Source organism: Lacerta agilis, chromosome 7, assembly GCF_009819535.1.
Source record: "Lacerta agilis isolate rLacAgi1 chromosome 7, rLacAgi1.pri, whole genome shotgun sequence".
Lineage (NCBI taxonomy): Eukaryota > Metazoa > Chordata > Lepidosauria > Squamata > Lacertidae > Lacerta > Lacerta agilis.
In genome coordinates this window covers 51,600,866-51,626,536 of record NC_046318.1, presented here as the reverse complement: position 1 = coordinate 51,626,536, position 25,671 = coordinate 51,600,866, and the positions used below count along the sequence as shown (strand labels likewise).

General features: G+C 42.1%; 1 protein-coding gene across 1 annotated transcript in view; it reads right to left on the bottom strand.

Annotated features, from left to right (window-relative positions):
* Positions 1-25,671, bottom strand: part of CHD7 (chromodomain helicase DNA binding protein 7) — a 140,566-nt gene that overhangs the window by 94,426 nt on the left and 20,469 nt on the right. The window contains 2 exon segments of the mRNA XM_033155291.1: positions 10,260-11,578; positions 11,581-12,095. Of these exon segments, the coding sequence (XP_033011182.1) occupies positions 10,260-11,578; positions 11,581-11,920 (1,659 nt within the window). The 5' untranslated portion in view covers positions 11,921-12,095.

The following is a 25,671-nucleotide window of genomic DNA, read 5'->3' as shown; positions in this document are numbered from 1 at the left end:
TTTGCTGATATAGTTTACTATTGTTTCAAAAACTCTTATTCTGTATGCATCTGCAGAAGTTTGAATGCAGAATTCTATTTCCTGTACATTTATTCTCTGGGAATGTATAATTGATAAAAATAGAAATTAAAACCATTTAAAGCAGGGATAGGGAACCTTTGGCCCTCCAGATGGTACTGGATTCCAACTCCCATCATTCCATGCCATGCTAGCTGGGGCTGATGGGAGTTGGAGTCCAGCAACACCTGGAGAGCCACACATTTCCTATCCCTGATCTACAGGAAGCAATCACAGGGTGCCTGACAGGGGATAAAACTAACCCACAAGTTAGGATTAGTACCAGCATTGTTCGGACAACAAACTACAGGCCTTCCAAAACCTACAATTTTAGCATAAAAGTGCTCTTCTGACAGGTTAGCTACAATTCAAACTGCCAATTTATCAAACATCTACAGTAGTTACCATAGTACATAATGCAGTTGTATGTGCTTATATTTAATTTCCTATGCTATTACAACCTACAAAACAATGAAGAGGTAGTATTTCCACTTTATACAGATCTGCATGTTGCCACCAATATTTTGGGAGCTTGGGCTAATGAGAACCAAAATCCTGGCCCAGGAAAAGTAATGTTGCAGTTAATCTGCAAGTATAAGCAATCCTACAGTCATCCAAGGCCCCATATACATTACATCCACTGTGATGTTCTCATTATGCCGAAGTCAGCAGATCTCCATGAATATGCACCTCCCTCTCAGGTGCGTGGAGAGAGAAGAAGGATATAATACTAACAATATTCCCAAGTGCTGGTAAAGTGTTTAAAATGCAATTTTATTAACAGTCGTCATCGTCATCCCTGTCTGTATTGCAGAAGGGGGATTTAATAGTTCATTCTCTAACCACCAGAATATGCCTCACCAGAACACAACCTCCCCTTCAGCCCACATCATTCTATAAAATCTCTTGCTTTGTGAAAAAGGGTATATTGGGGACCTACAGGTCATTTGTTAAGGATGGGAGCTCATATGTGATACATCTTTGTTGATCAACAGTACAGGAGCTACACATCCTGTGCCAAGTAAGCACAGGTTAAAAGTACCATATATACTTGAGTATAAGCCTAGTTTTTCAGCACATTTGTTGTGCTGAAAAAGCTGCCCTCGGCTTATACTCGAGTGAGGCGGGTGGTGGGGGTGGCGAGAAAGAAGCCTTTCTCTCCGCTCGTGCCGCCACCCGCTCTCCCAGTCAACCATTCCTTAAGAAGTGTACAAGAACGGCGGTTCTTTACTCTCCCCAGGCAGCTTGTTCCATTCCTGAACTGCTCGCATAAATGCAAAACTTGGCAAAGGAAGAAGAGGAAGGAGCAGCCCAAAGGGTTGCTTTCGGGCTGCTCGTTCCTCCTCCTCCTCCACAGCGGCAAAGGTGAACGGCTTATACTCGAGTCAATAAGCTTTCCCAGTTTTTGTAGGAAAATTAGGTGCCTCGGTTTATATTCGGGTCGGCTTATACTCGGGTATATACGGTAAGTAACCGAAGCTGGCATGCAATTCATTATGGCCATAAACACCTTATAACTTTTAATACTTACATAAATTTGTAATATTCATAATTATAAGGAGGCACATTTATCTGGAGCCAGGATTTTGGAATCTAACTGAGAATTGTAACTATTCCAGTGCAAGAAATCCAGGTCAGGTTTTCAAGCACATTCAAACCCAGAAACCTCCCAGGTGATGCTGCTGCCGCCTACCAGATCAGCTGGCTGTTGCAGACTTATTTTTATGCTAATTGGGCAAACTAGTTTCAGCCAGCCTTGTGAATAGATAATTCAAAAGCACAGGATACTTTTTTCAAGCTGAGACACAAGATGTGATAGAATGCTTCTAACTAGTTTTTAAAAAGTTACTTACTCAACACAACCATCGTCTTTTTAACAATTTCGATACCCAGTTTGGAAACTCCAGCCCATTATAAAGAGCAATTTATTTAGTTCTTTGTAAAAGAAATTGAGGGCAAGGAAAAGGAACTGTTTATATTCATGTTGATCTAGCTAAAATATCTCCAGATTAAAGTTTTAAGCACATTAGTATAAAATTCAGGTTGCATTTTGTATACATTTTTGTAAAAACAAAGTATTATATTTGTAGAAGGGAGGATTTAAAATATTGTGCTAGTCCACAACTGTTTCCATTCTGTTTTATTAACAGTAGTCTGGAATATATATGCACTACTTATACATCTTATATTTGATTGCAGTTGCAATGGTGCAACCTCAAATAATTTATTGTTCCTGAACAAAGAAGCAAGAGACAGGTAGAAATAAACTTGGTTACACATCTAACACCCTTTGAACTCAATAGAACAGAGGAATCTGCTGGCTCAAGGGGAGGTAGGATTGTTCAGAAATGCCCTCCCCACCAGTGGAAAAATGCATTACTGAGGGGCCACCTCCATCACTGTAAACCAACTGCACCCACAGAACACTCTGGGGTCTTGGCTCTGCTGTCAGAAGGGTTTCCAATGGAAATTAGGCCCCCAAACAGGGCATCTCATGAGCATGAAGGAGGTGAGACAGATGTAGCCTTGGATCAGCAGATCAAAAGCCCCAATATTCTCTAAAGAGTCCCAAGGATCAGAGCCTCCACCACAACAGAATGTTTGTTTTTGTGGGGAAAGCTCCAAACAAACATGCAGGTGAGGAAAACTAGTTAAATTTGCCACTCCCAAAGCCTTCTGGCCAGACCCAAGTCACCAGGATTTGGGAAGTGTCAGTAGATTTGCCACTTCACTACCTCCAGCTCCCACTTATGATTGCAACGGAAGCAAATTGTGCACTGAGTTAACTGTAACCTTTTTTCCAGCTCACCCAGCCTCTACTGTGCTCCCTCTGCCCAGTTCTCTATGACGGTGGCTATCCCCCCCCCCCCGCCAAGGAACCAGTTTGTCATTCACTCTGGCAGCAGCTGCCTTTACATCTTCTTTGTAAAGATAGATGCAATCAATGAAGCTGCAGGGAAAATACAGAGGCATTTCCCTCTGGGCAGAGTACAAGACAGGCAAAAGTAAAGAAGGAAGGCCACAATCATGCCAAATCTATTGTTAAAATTGGTTTGCAAGCCTCTCTTTCAGCAAGGGTAAGTGCCAAAAACATGTGAATGACAGAATTTGAATCTAGGTGGTAAGAAGGAACAGATTTCCCTTTCTGTTGATAAGGTGACAAGCAACAAAGAATGTATACACTGAAACTTACACTTCAAAACATACGAGATGGCCTCATGTTAGCAAACAAACATTGGTACTGTGTGCATATTAGAAACTATGAAGTATAAGCTGCTGAACCAGTAAAATAGCATTAACATACTGTCCATGTTCCAACACGGGTTGGAAACCTCCAGTTGGTGGATGAGTTGACAGCCTTCTACACCTCTGGTCCCTTCCAATACCAGCTGTTCAGCAGAAGCAGATTTTAGAAGTCACATTCCACAAAAAGCCAGTCTATAGTACAGCCTCTATTAACTGAAAAGGTCTAATTACCATTTTTTCTTGCTACCATGCTGACCTCTAAATGAATTGCTATGAAGCAGGAGAGCTTTCACCGCCCTAACATTCAACCATGCAGGAGTTCTGAGCCACTTCCTTCTGTAAAACATCAGATCATAACCAGACAGTGCATGAGTGACACTGGTGATTCCTCTCTAAAATAGGGAAAGGGGGAGAGGAATGCAAATATAAAGCACAGGATATTGCAAGGGGGGGACACCAATGTCTATTTTAATATCACTAACAAACTACATATTTTACATTTGAATAATTTGAAACAGAGAAATCATTTATGATGGCTATTATTAAAAGGGTTCACAACGAAAACCTAAAAATAATTATGATATCCCACTGGTCAAACGCCATGAAGACACTAGATTATCAGTTAGATATTCAGATCAAGCATCTTTAACACTATAAAATGCCATGAAACTACTGAGATTGTTGAATGGGGTGATTTATCTGGAAAGAAGATATGTTGAAGGGGTGAGCTAACAGCTCTCTATACTTTATTGCAACTCAGTTCTAACCTAAGGTAGTCCTTTGACCTTTTTAAAGTAGCACTTAGACTTTAATGGTTGCAAAGAAAATCTGGAGTATATCAATATCAAAGCAAACAAGCTTATTTTACTCTCATCTTTTCTCAAACATTTGTGAATAGGATGACACATCTTAAAATACATCTTAAAATTGAAAGTACCAATTGCGAGCAGAAAGACTGAAACTTCTAAATTAGCTAAATACTGCCGCAGTAGAGTTTTGAAAGGTGTCAAAAAGAAATCACGGGAAAGACAAGATGCCAATTATGCACTAGTTTAAGGCAGCAGTGTTCAAGCTTTCTGCCTTTTCACATCAACTTGCCTGCCAAAGAACCCTGCACAACAGTGATGCAGATGATTTTGGGGTGTGGCTGCACTCATTTCATGCAGAGTGCTGACCTAACCTGTTGTAGCTTGCCATCACCCCACATGAACTGAGAACATTTCCTAAAACATACTTCATACTTCCCTTTGCCTGCATATTGCACAAAAAGTTAGGTAATGAATGGAAAGCTAAATTTCAAAGAAGTATATCCTCCATTACTTATCTTCTCACTGAAGAATGTAGAGCCCAATGTTTCCAAAAACACAGTTTGAACACAACCCAGTTGGGTGCTTATAAAGTGAAATGACAGGTTTATAGACTCCATGTGTATATTCCAGTAGAGAAATCAAGAATTAGGTTCACCAAATCACCACCAGTCATCTAGCTCCAAATGTTGAAGATGGAACTTATCATAGGATATGAGCCATATCAGTATTGCCTAAATAACGTCTCACTTATTTATACTTTATTTATTAACACTTATTTACATTACACCTTACTGCTATGTAGGTGCAATTCACTCAGTTTGGAAAAATCCTTTTTTTATTTAACATATTTTAATCTGCCTATTAGGGTTCAGGTCATTCCAAACCTGTCACTACCCTGAATAACTTGATGTCACACTCAAATTGGCTAACTCACATCTCACTCCTGATTTCAGGTTATTTATGAATATTAAATATCACGAATCCAATGCAGATGTTTGGAGGAAGGGCTCTTTACTAAGACTTCCCTCAAAATAAAAGATGTCTGTTTATTCCTACCTTCAACTTCATAAAAGCTTGTTCTATTTACTTAACAATTATCACCTTAATAATGTGCTCTTCCAATTAATCTGGGACTGAAATTAGTCACATCTCTTTTTTAAAAATACTGCTCATTGGCTATTTTCCAATTCTTGGATGAAGAGATTGATTTTAATTTGCATATGTTAGACTAAGACACTCACTTTCCTGACCATTAGCAATGCTGTTGGGAGTCCAACAATACATGGATGGTAAGATTAGTTGCCCATGATTTAACAAGACCTTGCTTGCTTCAGATCCCTCCTCAAAAACCTACTTTTTCCATGAGGCTTTTGGCACAATCCCCATAACCTGTTCACATAATGAAACACTATCTTAGAAATAGCAGAGACTTACACATCTAAAAAGAACCTACACCAAACTGTGACAAAAGGAAGGCAGATGCTCAAGCCCTAGCAAATAAATGGAAGAGAAGATGGAGATCAACATGCAGTCCATATGTACCTTTACCTTCATGCAGTCCAATGTTCAGAGGGTGTTTTAGAGAAGCTGACACCATCCTCTGCTCAGAAAGGGAACTTCTTGCTAGCTACAACCCATTTCTTTTGGGTTTCTGATTACAACGTGCACTGGTGGTTGAAAGGGTGATTGTTGTGATTGCTACCATCTCAGCTGAATGTTGGAGTTGTCAAGTCCATGCGGAAATGGATCCTCCTGAGAATGATGCATATTCAGAAGGAGTTTCTGAATGTCATGCACAGCCTAAGATAATGTGATGTACAAAGCAGTGTCCTGGAAAAAGACTCATGTTGATCCTGCACAAGGCAGACTTCAATGTGGGTTATCTGGCTCTCAACACCATCTTCAAAGTAGGTAAATCCACAGTTTATAAAATATTCCACAAAACTGTCTGTGTGCTGATGATAAACATGGTTCCAGTGTATGCCCTCATCCTTACGGAGAAGACATTCCCATTGTAAACTGGCTGATTACTGCCTACTGATAGGGAACAAGGCAAGGAAGGAGGGGGGCCCTATCACTACACATCCCAAGGACAGGCATCACTAATAACATTAACTACAGTCTTACCTTGGTTGTCAAACTTAATACGTTCCGGGAGTCCATTCGACTCCCGAAATGGTTCAAAAACCAAGGCACGGCTACTGATTGGCTGCAGGAGCTTCCTGCACTCAATCAGAAGTCACAGAAGCTGCATCGGATGTTCAGCTTCCGAAAAACGTTCGCAAACCGGAACATTCACTTCTGGGTTTGCAGCATTCGGGAGCCAAAACATCTGAGTACCAAGGCGTTCAACAACCAAGGCACGGCTATACTACCATAGTAAGGTGAGGTTACTGTTGGAGAGCCCCTTCAGGCATCAAAAGTTGAGGTGGAGGCCACTTAAACCTTGCTGGATGTGGCCAATGTGATTATGGTGTGCTGAATCCCACACAGTAAACCTGCAAGACATGGTGTGTGTGTGCACGGGCACACAAGCACATACACTATGCAAAAATAATGATGCTGGGGAAACCCTGAAGCCAGACAATGCCTCTACATAGCTCCATCCGTATTTCAGACATTGTGATATTCAGTATATTGCTTTGTTTAGCTGGTGATATATTGCGATGTTGAAAACCAGTTATTGCCTAGCCCTAGCTTGGCTAGCTGACGTGGGTGGCACTGTGGGATCAGAAGGTCAGTGGTTTGAATCCCCATGACGGGGCGAGCTCCCGTTGCTCGGTCCCTGCTCCTGCCAACCTAGCAGTTCAAAAGCACGCAGTGCAAGTAGATAAATAGGTACCGCTCCGGCAGAAAGGTAAACGGCGTTTCCGTGCGCTGCTCTGGTTCGACATAAGCGTCTTTTTCATGCTGGCTACATGACCCAGAAGCTCCCTTGGCCAGTAAAGTGAGATCAGCGTCAGCAGCCTCACCTATCCCGTGGACAGTCACATGGCATGGTGGGCAGAGCCAAAAGCAAAAGTGGGCGGCACTGGTGTGAACGCGCACAGTAGGCTTACTGTTTTTTGGAAACGCTGCCCGTGGGCTACGACGCCTCAGCTGCTCAGCGAGCTCCGGATAAAAGTTACAAAGTGCGCGCCGCTCCGTTGTATTGTAACATTTCAAAGCATCAGCCGCCCGTTTTCAAAGGCAGCCAGGCTCCACCCCCCAGCTAAGCCTATTGTCTAGCTGAGGGGCTCGACGGCAGCTGATAGGGGCTGATGCAGGGGGCCAAATACGCCCCCCTGTAAGTGCGGGAAATGGCTCCCGCTTGCTTTGAGGCTGCAAGGAGGCGAGGTCTTCCCAGTCCCTGGCCAGCAGGGGGAGGAAGAGGAGCTGCTTCCTTTGAAAAAACGGGAAATTAAAGGGATATAAAAAATAAGGGATGGCAGCGGGAAACTGCTTGAAATATGGGAGATTCCCAGGGAAAACGGGATACTTGACAGCACTGGTCAGGGGTCCTTTTACCTTTACTATTCAGCTAAGTGTTACTTGAAGCAGACACACGGTTGACCACACTGGCATCCTCTTGGCCCTGGTGGTTATCTTTCTTTATCTACATTACAGTATAGATTCTAGCTGAACTTCTAATATTGTGGTTTTAAACAACTCCTAAGCATTTGGGAAATGTGACCCTTTTGACTTTGCCTTTCAGCTTCCTTTTTAACACTACACCTCACGCTACATCCTGGGCACCACTTAAGATTAAATTCAGGGTCACCAATCCTCTGACCAGTTCCATGGCCAACTGTTTCAGAGCATAATGTTTACATTTTTGTTGTGATTGGAGCACATATGTAGCCAGTCCATGTGAGGGTAACTGAAGTCACCTAACACTAATGAACAAATACCAATTTCAAATACAATACTGGGCAAGCTTGGCAGCTTCAAAGTTTTTACCTTTGTTTACTAAATACAAGTAAAAGGAGCATGCAAGATTAAATCACTCTATAGTGGTTCTCCAAATGTTATCTAACTAAAACTCCCACCATCCCTGACCCCGGCCCTGCTGGCTGAAACTGGTGGAAGTTAAGAGTCCCACAGCAGCCAAAGAGCCAGAGGTTCCCCATCCTGTGCAAACTGAATTTTTTCCAATGATAATTAGAATAATCTGTGCAAAGGGAAATTTTTCAATTCACATTTTTATGAATGTCTTCATTACAGAAATTAAATTCTACAATTTGAATTTACAACAGTTAACATTATATTTATCTTATCAATGAATCCACACAATCCTATCTATGTACCTTCTTAGAAATTTTGCAATATGGTGGAATGAAACCTGGCCTTTAATTCTCTTTCACAGCAAAAGAACTCAAAGCAATGGAAATTTGCCTGGCAGTTTTGTATGATGATACGTGATTTATCACCGTTATAGGCCTTTCACTGATGAATGCAGTGCTGACCTGAGTTGAAAATGGGATAAAATGATAAGCAAGATGTCTGGCATGCTAACCACAACCACCAAAAGACCACAGTGAATTAAAGAGCGTGGTGTGATCAGTTTTATGTAGTCCCTAGCCCACGCCGATACAGAATTTATCTGCCAAGGCCATCAAATGGTGGCATATTTGAACAAGGTAAACTAGGAAGTCAACTGATGGATGAAATTACTATATTTAACTTGTAAAATGAGTGGTTTGTTAACCCAAAGTATAGTTAATGGACAATCTGAAAACTATAATTGGAAAAACAAATTGGTGGTCCTTCTGCAGAAGCTTACTAAAAATATTTCCATTCCATTTATACAAAACACACACCATATCTTTCATGTCGACAGGTCATCCATTTCAATTCACACAAAGGTCCATGACCTTCTATCTTGATTTCAAAAGACAAGTCTCTGCAGCTACATAAAAGTTTCCATCTCTAGTAGAAAATGTTATTCTCATGAGACTTTGCATTTAATACATCTTTGGCCATTTTTGTGTAAATCGGTTCTGAATATAGCTGTCTTTGTTGATTAAAACTGCAATAAACTGAACTTTTCAGCACATCAGTCCTCAGTAATACAGAAAAAAAATACTATCCTACCAAGAAAAAGTTCAAAGCACCTAAGAGGACATTTTACAGTCTGGGTGGTGACAACTTTTTCAATTAATAGTCTCACAAGCAGGAAAGGTTTGCTACCCTTGAAAACCCAAAAATATGGCATACATGTCTGTAAGAGAAACTTTTTATTCCTTATTGTATCACAAACAAAGCAGAAGTCAGACAAGTAGTAATGACTATAGTGCAGCTTTTAGAATATGAAGGGGGTAAAATTGGTTTATCAAATTGCCCCTTCTTTTGTGTGTTTTGTATGTATGAGATTAAACAAAAACTCCACTGACAGTCCAGATTCTGACCACAGCAATTTTATTTTAAGCAAGCACTAATGTCCTTTCACATCCATTCCAGACAAGGGTAAAATGACAGTTTGCTCAGTTTTGTTTCTGTTTCATTATTAACAGTGAGAAAAAATGCGGTCAGAGTGTTAAACTTTTGCTATTACTGGAAGAAAGAGGGAGCAAACAATAAATCATTTATCTAATCCAAGACAAACCTTTTTCCCAAACCTGAGACCTGGTCTCCTCATTTCTCTTGCACTAAAATTAACATGCAGCCAACAGGAAATACCAGATCTATTGTTCTCCAATTGTACTGTAAACTTTTTTCCAGGGGAACATCTAACTATTCCTTCACCTTGACTTTTCCCTGGTTTCCAGAAAAATATATTTAATTACAGGGCCCCAGTTATACCGGTACATTTTAAATTAGCCCCAAAGATGGTTCCAAAGATTCTATTTAGAACCAAAGCATTTCAGTGAATACATTAATTTTTTTTATTTAAAATTATTTATATCCCACCCTCCATCATTACCGATACCAGGATAGAGTGCAGCATAAAATAATATTCAGGGGGGGAGGGAGAACTGATTCTTAAAAATATTGACGAACAAATCAACTAATAGGAGAGAGTGAAGTCATCTGGAGATGACAGCTATCTAATTTAGTTACCACAAGCAAAACAGGACAGCCATATATCCATAAATAAAAAGGATCAATAAAACTGCTTAAAATAAAAATATCTGAAGATAATTACACTTTCAATAGCATGTTACCTACCTGAAGGACAGGCACTTTTTGTGGTGTGTTCTGCGGTGACTGGTGAAGCTGTGCCCAAGGCTGATGGTGAGGATGTGGTGGTGGTGAAGACTGGTGGTGAATGCCTGGGTGAGGTGGCATGGGAGGACAGGTTGGCATCTGCTGAAAAGATGACTGACTGGGATGCTGCTGACCAGATATTAATCGTTCTTGTATTGCTTGTGGATCAGCAAGGCCAACACCTGGACAGCCATTTGGTCTCATGTGGCCACCCATTTCCCGTGGGGCTGAAGACATGCCCATGAACGGCCGATTCTGTTGTATATTCCGAGGGCCCATACTCCTCTGTCCAAGTCCCATGGCACCAGGCGGCTGGTGAGATGGCTGAGGGTGGGGCATATTTGGATAACTGCCAACTTCCATTGGTATTCCAGCACTACCAGGCCTAACCTGTGGAGGAGGTGTACCTGCTGGATTACTCATTGCTTTCATGGGTGACATGGGAGGTGGAGAAGCATAGGTTCCCTGAGGCTGTGAAGGGTGCATAGTTTGTGTGTTCATTTGGTTAAGTGAGCCACTAGGGTGAAGGGGCTGCTGGTGCATTAGTCCTTGACCACTGTTAGATGGAAACCCTACGGCATTTGGGTACCTAGGTACAGACTGATTCATTGGAGTGTTATTTGTAAGGCCTAAATTCTGATTCATCCCTGTATTGTTTACTAATCCCTGATTAAGGTTACTGTAAGGATAACGAGAATACTGCCCTGAGTTGTTTATAGTAGGTGAAGGTACTGTCTGGCCCCGAGAACTAAAATTAAGTGTTTGTGGCCTAACAGCACCCTGCTGAGGAGGGTTAGGGGAGAATCTGGGACCATGGGCTACTGATTCTCCATGGAGAGCAGTGGGAGGGTGGTGATGAAATTGCTGCACTGAATGTCGTAAAGAAGGCCCCATGCTTGGATTCTGTTGGGGCACATGAGACATGTGGCCAGGTCCTGAGGTGGCAATGAAAGGATTTCCCTGATTAAGACCTTCCTGGCTTTGAGAAAACTGGTTTATCCTCTGCTGTTGTGGCTGACCATGCTGTTGCATTGAAAAGTCACCACGAGCCATATAATTTCCCATCGGCTGCATGTGCTGAGGATGTCCCTGTCCAGGTGGTCCTGATGGTGCTGGTGGTGGCGGCTGAGTGGGTGGTGGTTGCTGCTGCTGGTATGGTGCTCTTATCTGGTCTGGCACTTGAACTGCCCGTGGCCCCCACATAGAACTACCATCTACAAAGGGTTGTGCATGCCTTTCATTCTGCATACCAGGATAGACACCCATTTGACTACCGGTACCCCACCGTGAGGAACTGGAGGATTATGATACTGTGAGTGAGGAGATGCTATACCATTCCCTGGGGCATTACTCATCATTCTGTTGGGCTGATCCATCAGATGCATTTTCTGCTGTTCATACTGATTATAATGATCAAAGTGGGTCAACTTTGCTTGATTTTGACTATTAGGAGGATGGTGAAGGGGTGATTGCAATGAGGCAAATCCTTGATCAATAGGCATTTGTTGCCCCATAGCGTTTACTGCATTTTCGGGGTATCCACATTCACCCAAGCCCTCCAGTCCTTCACTGAAAATATTCCCATCTTCTCCAAACAGGCTCATCATTCCTGGATCTGCCATCTTAGTTCCAGCACGCAGCGTCTCAGAGCCACAACTAGAATACTAGTTCGTGCTTCACCTCACTGAGGTGTTTGTCTTCAAAGCCTTTAATCCTCAACTAATCGCCTTCATGTCATTCCATATTTCCTTAATTCTTTTGGACCACAGAGTGTCAAGCAAATTCGTGTTACGAGTCCTAAAAAAAGAAGAGAAAGAAATTTTTAAAATCAGGTTGAAAGTAAAACACAAGTTGTATTTAAACACACTACAGCTTTCTGCAATTCTAAATGAAGCCTTTACAAATCCCGAGCTCTTAATATTTCATTAAAAGAAACTCATATGAAGCCTGATTATGATAAAAAAACTAGAAAGCCAGGAAACAGTAACCTTAAATTAATCCATTCACTATACTTCCTTGTGTTCCATTCCTGGATAGAACAGAACAAAAGAACACAACAGGCAGCTGAGGCAGCTGCCACAGCAGGCAGTCAAATGTATGAATATAGCCAAACAGCCCATCTGCTGAACTAAAACCCTGAAAATGCTCTACTTACCAACAGCATGTCCTTAACCTTATTCCCCCAAGCAGAGTAATCAGATGAGTGAGCAAGCAGCAAGAACTACAATAAGCTAAGTCAGTTATACGCCTAGCTCTTAAGGTTAATTTCTTCTATAGTCACAAAATCCTGTTGCTCAGTTAACTAACTACACATTTAATAAATTATAAGGCACACTCGATATGCAATGAAATTGCAAACAGGATACTGAGTTCTGTATTAATGCAACATTCAGGCTTAATTCTTAACATTTGTATCCAATGCAGCACTAAGTTAAAGTCACTAAACAATATTCAAGTTACAAGAAAGGAGACTAAACATATGGAAAAACTTTCTGACAGTAAGAGCTGTTTGACAGTGGAACAGACTCCCACGAGAGGTGGTGGGCTCTCCTTCCTCCTCGGTGGTTTTTAAGCAGAGGTTGGGTGGGCATCTGTCATGGATGCTTTAGCTGAGATTCCTGCATTGCAGGGGTTTGGACTAGATGACCCTTGGGTCCCTTCCAACTCTAAGATTCTATGAATACATTGGCTCTGCTGGTGAAAAGGTTTGCACCAGCAGAACACTGATGCACACCAGAATGCATAAAGAAGTTGTTGGTAACTCTGCGGCACAATGGACTGTGCAATCTGTTGCACGACGAGTTTCCACTAGTGCAAGTGCTGCACTGGATTCCTCTGTTAAAGCTCAAAAACCAACTAACACAATACAGTGGTACCTCGGGTTACGTACTTAATTGGTTCCGGGTTGCCATTCGTAACCCGAAAATCGCGCTTTGCGCATGAGCAAACTGCGCAGAACGCTTCTGTGCATGTGCGGGTCACGTGCATGCGCCGAAAAACACTTCCAGGTTACGGGAGTACGTAACCCAAAAATACGTAACCCGAAGCGGACGTAACCCGAGGTACGACTGTAGGTCTTGTGCTAGCAGACAAAGAACACTGGATACGGGCTACTGCTTTCAAGTGTTTACTTGTATTACCATAGACATAATCCTTACAACAACCTTGTAAAGCTAAGTTAGTATTATCTGCCATATTGCAGACAAGGTAACCAAGGCTGAGAACATATGGCTTGCCCAAAGCTGCCTAGCAAGTTCATGGCAGAAGTGAAATTCGAACTGGAAACTTCCTGATTAGTACCAGATTAATTTATTAGAATCATAGAGTTGGAAGAAACCACAAGGGCCATCCAGTCCAACCCGCTGCCAAGCAGGAAACATTATTTAATAAAGAATTGTTAAAGTCATAGAAAACATATACAGCCAATATGCTTCTGGGGACAGGGAAGACGGCACCCAGGAATCAGACTAGTTTATTCTGCAAACATTTTTTTAATGAAGAACGTAATTTCTGAACTCCCTGGCAAAAATGGGGTAATTGCAATTAACCAATGTAGAAATGTTTAGAACAAGTAATCAAGTTTCACTGAACGCCTAGATGTCATCAAGATTTCCAATTTGATTTGTACTACATCTTACAAGGTTTTTTTTTAAAAAAAAAAACAAGCAAGCAAATAAAAAGCAAATTGCATATTAATTTCAAATCACATTAATTTCATGTCAGACTAAGTCAGAAGGTTTTTTAATGGTACAATACTGACTGAGGTAAAAAATTCAGTGCTGTGGGATGGACTTTACCTTGAGGAAACTTTTCTGCATCATAAGCTCATTAGTAACAATGAATGGATAACTGCAAGTGCAATATTGGGCAAGCTTTGCAGCTTCAAAGCTTCAACTTTATTTACTAAATGCAACCTCTTGCATCAGAGCTAGTGCATTATTTGGTGATATGAGAACAGTCTCTCTCAGAGGTGGTGCCCCTAAATAGTATTGTCCTTCTCTCACAAACATGGTTGCAGGAAACAATGTTATCCTTAGGGCATCAGCTGAAAGCTGATCCATGGCATTTGCTGGTTTTATGATTTTTAATTGATTTGAGTACTGGCTTTATGTGCACCTCTTGTGTGTTATGATATTTATACACTTGCAACCTGACTTGGAGTCAAATGTTGAATGATAGAATAACTAAAGAGAGAAAAACTTACCTAACTAAGAAGAGTTTGGATTTGGATTCAATAAATTCCCGCCCATAACCTGAAGTGGTACAATTTAGTCTAGGGTTACCAGACATCCCCGGTTCCCAGGAACAGACCCCGGATTTGCAAATCTGTCCCCGGACAAATTCCATCCCCGGGAAACGTGGCAGCAGCAACCTCAGCAGCCCGGAGCCAGCCTGGTACTGCAGTTGGCTCTGGCTGCCTTCAGGAGCTGCTCGCTGCCATGGCGCCCGCCATTTTTCCAGCGCCATGGCAATGAGCAGCTCCTGAAGGCAGCCAGAGCCAACTGTACTACCAGGCTGGCCCCTCCTGGACAACGGCTGCCTGCCCATGACTTCTGAGCCTCCCCTGATCTGTCAAAACAAAGGGGGAAGGGGGCAGGAGATCGGGGGAGGCTCCGGAGTCACGGGTAGGCGGCACGCCGTTGCCCCATTTTTTAAAAACTCAGAGCATTTATGTTTCACAGGGTGCAAAGGAAGGGCTTTGCACCTTTATACAATATGCATATGTGCTTGGGCCCAGGGTCTTTTGCCTCACCATCCCCACTACTGTTGCTACTCAGCTTAAAAAAAAAAAAAAGTGTCCCCTGATTCATTGAAAAAAATCTGGTAACCATAATTTAGTTGCTGGTTTTATCACCTCAACACCACCTAGGCCTAAGGAAGCCATTAACAACATGGCATAAAACAGATAAACCCAGAGATAAGGAAAACCCACCATTTGAAGAAATACCCACTAAAAAGAACCAACAAACTGGAAATTAAAGCCAGGGGATACAAATCTTGTCTGAAACCAGTTTAAAGATGAAATTGTGAGATTTCAGAATTTTGGAGAAGGCAATCACGAATTCCCACTCACTCCTGACACTTCAATCAGGCCACCTGTTGCTCGCCCACTCCCTCCCTTCCTCCGCAGCCCAGCCGCCAACCTCGATAGGCTGAGATGCGAATGGGGCTTGCCTGCCTTACAGACAGCGCCTTCACTTATTTCTCTGGCCGCATGAGAGCTGGTGGGCTGCCTCCTCTCTTCCTCCTTGCACTGATCGCTGAGCAGAACATGTTTTGTTAGTGCCCCCATTGCTGAGCGGAATGGTGGCTCCCAGTAGCTGCAGCTTGCGCAGTGAGAGGCTATTGACAGGGTGAGCTGTGACTGGCAGCTCTAGGGAAGCTGGCAGTGCTCCAGGGCTCCACATCTGCATGAGGTGCCATGCCATGTGGTGCCCCAGCTGATGCACTCTGCCTAGAGTAGCGCCGCCCACCTGGCCTCACCAGGAAGGGCAGAACCTGTGCATGGTGATCCTGATTATCTGTATGGCCAGCAACTGCTTTCTTCCTCCCCACCTTCTTTCTGACATCATAATATATCAGCGAGGTTTAGCTAGTGATATATTACGATGTTGGAAAGCAAACACTCCCCAGCCCAACTGGAAATAAATGTCATTCCAGATGCTCGTTTGGACACTGATTTGAAAGAGGCAGACTGAGCAGACTGCTTGGCGTTTCTCCTGGGATCTCAGATAAATGAGGGAAGTGGACCTCTAGCTTCTAGGAAAATGGGGGGGGGGGGGGGGGGGGGGGAGGGGGGGAGGGGGAGAGGGTGAAGGCTCAGGTTTGGGACTGGCAGTTAGCCCCAAACCTGAGCTATTACAAAGGACAGCTGGCGAAGGCCTAGAGGTGTGTGTCCTTTTCCCTTTCCCCCCTCTGCCCCCAAAAGCCCTGAACAGCACCAAAGGGCTCCAGCCTGACTAGAACAACAGTATTCCTAGGGTGGGAATACACTGCAACATTTTATTACATGTCTCACTTGTATAGTTATAATGACCTCTCTTACAGAGATATTGCAAGGATTACTGAATAATGTTTGTGAAGCACTTTAAAACATTCTAAAGTGCTATATAAATGCTGAGTTTTATGGAATTCAGAAGCACAGCTTAGATGGCTTTAAAAAGACAGATTTGTGGATAACAGACAGTGATAGCCCTATAAGCCGTGCGAGCTAAGTGGAACCTCTAGAGGAGAGTGATTAAGAACAGGAGGTGACTGTTGTCTTCAAAACCCACTTGAGAGCTTTCAGAGGTTGTTGACTTGTATCTGCTAGAAATACTAACCTAAAATTGATATTCTTACCTACATCTCTTTAAAACACAGGTCAAAAACAGGTGACAAATAATGAAAACCAAACAAATCCAATCCAGCACAATCTATAATAAAATATTACAAAACCATCAGCAGTTTAAAAGCTAACAGATGACAACAAATGCTGTTGGAACGAGGTAAGCATGCATAGTTTTCTATAAGAAAAGCAAATGCAGGATACAGTGGTGCTCCTGGGGTGGGATTTCCAGTGTAATCAGCATTATTGAGTTGGGTATTGTTTGTATATTTACGTACAATACTCTTCAAACCTATGAATAACATTCTCTATAGGCTGTGTGGTGATACTGAACAGTAAGAGACAAAACTTAGCTCTGTGTAACTGCATAGGGCAAAGCCATTCAGCAACTATTCAGGAAGAGAGACAAGACCCAACCTTATGCCTCATCCCCAGTTCTCAGTCCAGCCAGACAGTTCAATATATAGAATCACAAAGAACCAACATGCAGTGTTTGAATCCAATAGCGAATATTTTTTCCTTTACCTTTGTCCTCTTTAAGTTTATACATCATGGCTTGTAGATTTTATTTAAAGTCTTACAAATCAGAGCCAAGTATTGCCTCCTGACTTTCATCTCTCTCTGAAAGCTAACCTCTGGGACTGCATACTGAACAGTCTAAACAAATGTGGAGTTCAACTGATAAGTATGAGAACATGGATCAGTACAAGAAACTAAAGAATTTATTTACTACATTTGTATGCCACCCCCTAGCATAGCATTCTCTAGACAGCTTACAATAAATGTTTTTAAAGTATTAAAAGGGGTAGAAGACTGCGTAAACACAAGAACCCAGATCTTGCCGAACCCCCAAAATTAAAATCAAATTTAAAATATGGGGTCCCAGATTACCTAAACTGGGGTAAGCAATGTGGTGCCCTCCAGTGTCTTAACTGCAATTCCCACCATCCCTGACCGTTGTCCACTGCCTGGGTCAAATTGGGGTTGTAGTGAACAACATCTGCAGGACACCATGTTGGCTACCCTGACCTAAACTATTTAACAGGCCTGGGTGAACAGAAAGACCACAAAGCTGGTATTAGGCAAGCCTCTCTGGGAAGGTTCTCCCTGGTAGTTAGTTACTTGTCTCACTTTATTTAGCAGCACCCACAGCAGGCCTCCAAAGAGGTTTGGGTAATCTTTGGGACAGTAGTCCCAAAGATCCTCTGGGTCCCAAGCTGTTTAGGGCTTTAACTTGCACTTTAAATTGCGCTCAGAAACAGAATCAGGTCATAGTACACGAATAAGAAAAATGATCAGTAATTGTTACTGGCCCCAGCTACCCAACAGTGTGCATTTGCACATGTGTATATGCCACTGCCCCCCCCCAACACCTTTAAGGCAAGAAGAAAGCATAATGGAGGCTGTCTAATGTCTTTTCAGGTCTATGTACAATGCTGAAGCATGTGTGGTAGTAAGTGTTTGTAACATCTGGGGGAAACTTGTCAACACCTTTGCTTTCAGTGTCTTTTCCATCTGGAGCCAGAAACTGCAAGACAAAGCAGAAGTAGTAGCCTGGGTGAAGATGTCCCACTCTGTTACAGACTAGTATCTTGCTGATCCAGCGGGTAATTTTCTCCACAACCTACCCCTGACATTGTGGCTGCAATTCTCTACTTAGCTTCTTGAGAGAAAGCCCTACTGGACCCAGTAGGACACTTGAGCAGATTCACACATCTTTCTACCACCAACTGGTGGGAAAGAAGCTGATTATGTGCTATTACAGTATGTTTATTGTAGATTTTTTCAATGTAATTTAATGTTACATGTAAAGGGGATTGGAAGGATTTGTACTCTGAAAAGACAGATATAAAAAAAAAGCCGAGTATCAGCTTGAAGATCTGAGAGCCAACCTACACATGATGTTAGTCATGTTGCTTACACTTCTAAATAGAATTTTTACTGCAGAAATACCAAGAGTGGAGGGGAGATGATTTAGATAGGGTTCACAACAAGGTGCAAAGGCCTAAAGCCACCCAACTCTCACACCCGGGTTCAAATCCAGACAGGAGTCTCTGAGCTGGCCACTTCTGCAAGAAAAACCCTGCACTTGAGGAAACCACCATGATCAATGTCATATGTAGTTTGGCCTTGAGGACTGGGAGAAACATGTCTACATCTTTGCCCATCCCTAATAACTCACTGGTTTTACTGTATTCGGATATCTTGTAAGCCACTGCAATAACTTCAATTAGTATGAGAAGTGTAAATGTTCTAAACAAATACAAATTTTAAGTGGCCACCTGAAGTAAACACTACACAGAGGAAAAATAGTGAGTACGAAATTGCATGGATTATCTATACCAAATTCAAACATCACAAAGGAGGCATGAAGTTTAGATAAGAAAATGTAATTTTTGCACTTTGAAGTATCTGACAGCTCATGCTTACCATTTAAGCATGATTGAAGTGTGTATTCTATTTACAACTATTTTTTTCCTTAAAATATGGCTGCAAAAAAGTAATACTGTGTATGTTCAGGCTGCCTGAAATAAAAGTGAAAAAGATTTATATCATTGTCTTCCCATTTAAAGACAACTGCATATTTTAAAGGCAAAAGTAACCCCCAGTCTTGTGTTACTCCAGTTTTAAACAGTGAACACAAAATTGAACGAGATAATGGGTTTACACAGATGCTTAAACATCTGGGAGCACTGACTGGTCCGAGACTCTCAGATACATAATATTTAAAGGCCTATCTTCTACACTATTTGCTGGGGGGGGGGGGGAGATAAAACACAAGTGTTTTCATTTAGCTAAAGTTGATTTAAGTAGATCCAGAATTGTGGCCCTTATACAAGAGAACTTGACACATTTAAACAGCATGCAGCTTGAGCTCCACGGAATTGTCTGCAATGGCCTGTTTGTTTGTTTTTTAACCTAAGTGCGCTGAAGAGATACATACTATTTTTAAAATATTGTTATTACTTGTACTTGTAAAACCTGCATCTTAAGCAGCAAACTTCTAACCCTTTTTAACTTTCTAAAAAAAAATGTGCTACAAATCAACTTATCCTTTAGCTAACTAAAACAGAGGCTTATCTGTTTTTTTTCTGAAAAGGTCAGAAAAGAGGGGTTTTTTTAAGCCACTAGTCCATCTTGTCTATATAACAGCTGGTGAAATTTCCATGCTGACATTTTCAAAATTCATCATTTCCTTATAACTATGAAAATCAGTTAAAATTATATATGATTTCTGTCAAAACTTGCAATTAACATACCTAGCATGTTTGCAAATAGCTTTTCTCAAAAACCTGAATACATAAAAATGCAGAAACTATTTATTTTGTAACTTTACTATAGTTTCAGAGTTAAATCTCACTAATTACTGATTTCTTGAACCTGGCGCAGTGGTTAACAGGCAGCCAGTGCAGATCTTTGAACACTAGTGTAATAAGCTAGCAGGGAAAGAGGAGCCATGGTGGGGGAGGAGGCGGCGTCTGCGGCTTCCTGCAGCCAATAGGAAGCTGTGGCTGCATCCTGGAAGTCATTCTCCACGCGGGGACTGACCAAGCAGGCAGCAATGGCTTCCTATTGGCTGCAGGATAGGAAGCCATTGCCGGCCACTCAGTCAGTCCCCGTGCTGAGCCGGTTGCACCACGCGGGGACTGACTTCCGGGATGCAGCCACAGCTTCCTGCAGCCAATAGGAAGCCGCAGATGTCTCCTCCCCACCACCACCATGGCTCCAAAAGCCAGCGGGGAAAGAGTGGCAGGGTGTGTGCATGCACACGGGCGTGCGCACTCCCATGAATGCACCCACTCGCAGGCGATCCGGCCCGCTGGCGAAAAAGTTTGCCGACCCCTGAACTACATTTTGCACAAACCAGGCAAAAAGGTAGCCCCACATACAGCACATTACAGTAGCCTAGCCCAGTTGCAGTCTAAGTGGTATACAAGTATCACAAAACTTTTTCCAATTGTGGAGGGGGGGAGAGAATAAAACAACTTTTAATTTAGTTTGAATGTTCTATTCCAACAAATTCAAAGAATTTACAGTATTAGAAATCCTTTTCAATGCAATGCTTGTAAACAATGACAACTCAATAGCACACTTTCCTTAAATAGCTTACATTTTTATGGCAAGAAATGAAGGCATTAAAAACTGTAACCTTAATTTTGGTGTGCCAAAAGAAGTGAGCAAGTGAAATAACAATTTTATTTATTTTAGAAATTGCCACCCACTCTTCAGTGTGAAATTCTTCTCTCTCACCCACCCCACCTCCCTACCTTAAGAACTGTCGCTGGGAAAAGGTTGAGTACAACTTTGGAACTGCACAGTTTACTGTAACTTGTAACGTATGTATAATGTTATTAATTTATGAAAAAGCATGCATGGAAATGGATTATTTCCCCCACACAGAAGAGAACGTGGTGGAAAATATTCTTGCCCTCAGCACTGAACCCCATTCCACAAGCTGCCTACAGTTTTCAAGACCAAAAACAAGGTACCTAACTTTTTGATAATATCCCTTTGTGAGCAAGCATTGCATCAGCCTCGTAAATAAGATTGTAAGGGATCTCCATTCCACTTTCCACCTTAGCTTGCCCTGCCTCCTTCACATGCCCTCCATACCTATTTCACAATTGTAGACAGTTGCTACAGAATTCACATCAGCCTGGTCTTGATTTCTTGGTGTTCTGCTTTGAGTGTTGGCCTCAAGAGTATGAGGGCTGTTTCTGTGCAATTTGAGCAGGAGCGGTGAACAATGTTATAGTTAACTGTTGTAGCTTGTCTTCACATACCCCGTGCCACTGCCCTGTTCACAGTTGTGAAAAATATTCTTACACTATGAATGGTCTGTGTCACCATTAAGAAAAAGAGGTAGCAATAAGCCATATATATGTAGACTGTCCCTGGATCAAATGACTTTTCTTCTTTAAGTTCTCAAAGTTCTTAACCTAGCTTAAGGTTGTCATCTGAAGTAGCCAGATGTTTAACTGATAATCAATCATCATTTGAAAACTAAAACTTTAGAGCTGTCTTGCCAAAAAATGGCAATTAGTCATTCCGTTTTGGCAACTGTAACTTGGCTTTACGGTTCCATTTGGTGCCTTGCTTATATATCCAAGTTTCTAACGCTGCCCCCAAGCAGCATGATGTAAGCTATAGCTCAAAGCAGCTGGAGGTCACTAGGTTGGGGAAGACTACACTAGGGTTACTGAGCTGAAGTCACAGGACAAAACAATCTTCTCAAGTTGGAGAAGCATTGGCACAGCAGGCTCCTCTGGTGCAAATGCTTCTGGGCCTCTAAATCACTGGCTTCATCCCAAAAAGATGGGAAGTCCTGACGCTAAAATATGATATTATGCCACACAGTTGTTGGCTGGGGTTGCTGTAGTTACTATTATATTATTTTGGTGTTAGAGGAGCGGTAGTACCTCTGGTGGGGGACACATCATACTCCTGGGGTAGCATGCCCACCTTTGGTCCCCCACCCAGCCCTCAGCTCTCACCTGTGGCTGTCAGTATGCAACAGCAGCCACACCCCAGGAAAGAACTTTGACAGGCCAGCTAAACCAAGTGAGGGTAGTCAATGGATCTTAAACCCTTGGTGAGTTAGGGACTTCCTCGGCATGAGAAGACAGGCTCCAGCAGATTGAGTGGACAAGGCCAATAGCTGTTCCAACTGTCAAAAAGACAGTTTGTGCACATGCTGTAAAGTTAGGGGCAGATGGGGCTCATCAACCTGGGAAGGTAACCCATCTAGGAGGAGGAAACCTCCACTACATTGCGGGCTATCTTCAGGAGAATAAAAGGCTAAGGAGCAAATCCTATACAAATTTGGAGTGGAGTCCCTATGATGCTTGGGTGGTGCCTTGTACACCTCCTTCTGGCAACTTCTACAGCCAAGCTGGTGCCAAATGTATTGCTCCGCTTTCCTTTGGAAAAGCTGAGAGGGGTTTTGTTGTTGTCTGGGCAGCCCAGGAACTCCATGCACACTGTTCAGGCTTGCACTAGAAGTAGGTCACTTCAGTGCTGCTAATGCAGTGGTGAGACTTCACCCCCAGAGGTACACTGTTGTCTCTCTAGACAGGTGTCAACAATACCTCTCACAAGAGCACTGGGTACAAAACAAAATAAATGTACAAAATCATGTAACAATCAGCATTAATTTAAACATATGGTGCCACTCCCTAAATAAAGATAATGGGAGTGACAGTCAAATCTCAACAGGGAGGGAATTCCCTGGCTGGGTTATCACCACTGAGTAGGACTTGCCTCTTGAAGTAACACACGCACACACACACCCTTCCAGGTCACATAAGGTTAGGCATTAGTCACACATTACTCCCATTGTTTTCTATTTGCACTGGTTCCCAGTTTGTTTCTGGGCTCAATTTAAGGTACTATGAGGCCACTGTTTTGCTGGAACTAAGGAGGTCTATGTCTGGTCAGGTGACCTGGGTGGGAGTCAGTCTGGGAACCACATTTATACCACCTTGGGTTCCAAGTATATACATGTGCCCTAGATTTCTCAAGTACTGTATCTTCCCCTTCCTGCTTCCCCCTTAGAATGGCATTCTGGCAGCTTGTAGGCACTATATTCTATTTCTCTCAATGGGATAGAGCATTGCCAAATGCACAGATTGCTTGAGAACACAATAGGATGCTTGATGGGCTACTAAGCCTAGTAAACCCCAGTGTCAAAATTCCAGAATGTGTCCTTTTGCAGGACGACAGAAAGCCTGATATGCAGGAGAATGGGAACTTGTTAAGTCACCTGAAGGCAACTCTTACTAGACAAAGTGGCTATTTATGAGACTGTATTACACATACATCATTCTTGTAAGGCAGGCAAAGGCAAACTCCGGCCCTCCAGATGTTTGGGACTACAATTCCCATCATCCCTAGCTAACAAGACCAGTGGTCAGGGATGATGAGAATTGTACTCCCAAACATCTGGAGGGCTGGAGTCTGCCTATGCCTGTTGTAAGGAGTTGTCAATGTCACACCTACAGGTGCTCAAAGAAGCCGTCCCTCGTACTCATAGCAGCCCCTCCACTCACTGAAATTATGTTTGAAAGAAGCATTCCACTGCAGCCAATGGAAGATTGTGTGTACAAATGTAACCACAGGCCCCAAAAACCTGGTACCCCAATGCCAATTACCTAACCCACAGCTCTAAAACAGGAAATACTATTAATCATTATCTTTTGACCTCAGGAAAAAACTAGGATCGTATTAAATGTAGTGCTAAGTAAGCAATTCTGTCAACACAAGTATTTCTGCTTGCACTATGGAACTTTGCTCCCTCTTCTCCCTCTGTATGCCCTTAATTTTTTTTCTAGGGTTTTCCCAACCCTTCAGAGCAGATCTTGAGGGAAGGGGCATGGAGCAGGAACAGAGGAGACTCAGGTTGTGCAAGTGGTAAACTTGTGCTCCTGGGATGTGGTAGCTGAATACCACCCAAAGTTTAACAACCCCCCCAAAATCAAAAACTGTTAAATTAAATTTAAAAAATAATTTAGAATATGCCGAATTAGAAATATCAACATTTAAGTAAGTTACAAGCCCTTATACTTCAGTGCACTGAGAAATGTAGAAAAGTTGTGGTGAGCTTTTAAAACCAGGCTATAGAGCCAGAAAGCTCATCAGTAAAGAACAATGCTAAATTGATTATAATATTAAATGCTTTGGTAACACAGGCTACCAGGAGGTCAAGGGAGACATTAAAACTGTGTCAGGGATTGTTTTTAAAAACCTTCACAGGAATGTTAAACATTCAGAATACTGTACATATGTTTAAACTCCAAAGTATTCTACATTTGCAGTATTTCTCAAGAAGAAAGTGAGCAGTGAAATAAACCTTATTTCTATCTACAGTATTTCAAGCTACTGATCCAATGAATATGCAACTGTTATGTCAAATGACCAGAACAAAATGGAGTGTGGGGACAGGAAAAGCTATATCACTGCCAACCAACATCAAAATCTCACAGCAATTACAATGTCATATAAAGTTGATTGCTAAGCTAGGGGACAATTCAAGAGGCAAGCTAATAGCTACATCCCAAGGTCCTGAAAAAGCATCAAGCACAACTTATTACTTTCATTATTGGACAAAGTTTTTGTACATTTCCTGCATTGTCACTCATTAACTAAATCATCTGGCAATTTCCTACCTCTCCTGCATTTAAAAAGGATCTGAAAGCCTATGTTTTTCCCATTGTAGAAGACTACTGAGATTTCTCTCTGTCCTTGCCATGCTGTAGAGGGCCCTGCTCAAACAAGCTCCTCTTGTGCACACGGCAAACATTCATTTTTCAAGCTTGGCAGGGCTGCAGCTGAAAATAATTTATCTGTTCTCTCTACAAGAGCACCACATATGTGATTGGGAGAGAAACATATCCATCAGGAATATACTTGAGCACAAGACAAGCTGAGTGTCACGGATACAAAAGGGCAAAGGTCACAACAGTAAGCTGGAGGCTTTGCATTGGGCGGTGGTTGTTAATGCATGGCTGCTTCATTCATTTTCTGACATGCAAAACAGAAGCATTAAGCATAATTTCTCATTTCTCATTATGAAAGAAATACTACATACTGTATGATGAAACCGTAAACATCAAAACATTAACAGCTCAGCTAAGTTGCCCAGGAACACTTTCCCCCCCTATGGATTATACAACAAATATTCTTTTATACATACAAAGTACTAAATAATATTTCTGTATGAAATATGGCAATAGAAATTATCAATTATCTTTTGACATTCATGCTAACCACATCTGAAATATCTGCTGCCAACTAAATTGCTTCTAAGAAACAAGAACTTATACTTTACCTCCGCCATTTAAAAGTAAAGAAAACTGTGACGTATAAGCTGAAGCCTTGGGAAATTACCATGTGCAAGCACAGTCTTATGGATTGGATCCAAATGCTTAGAGTAGACCCAATGAAATAGATTCACTCCCTGGTCTCATTTGGAACAGCTATATTTCTGATTTTAAACAAAATGCTCAGGCTTTTTAAAAGCTTTTCCAAACTATGCAAACTGCAGCA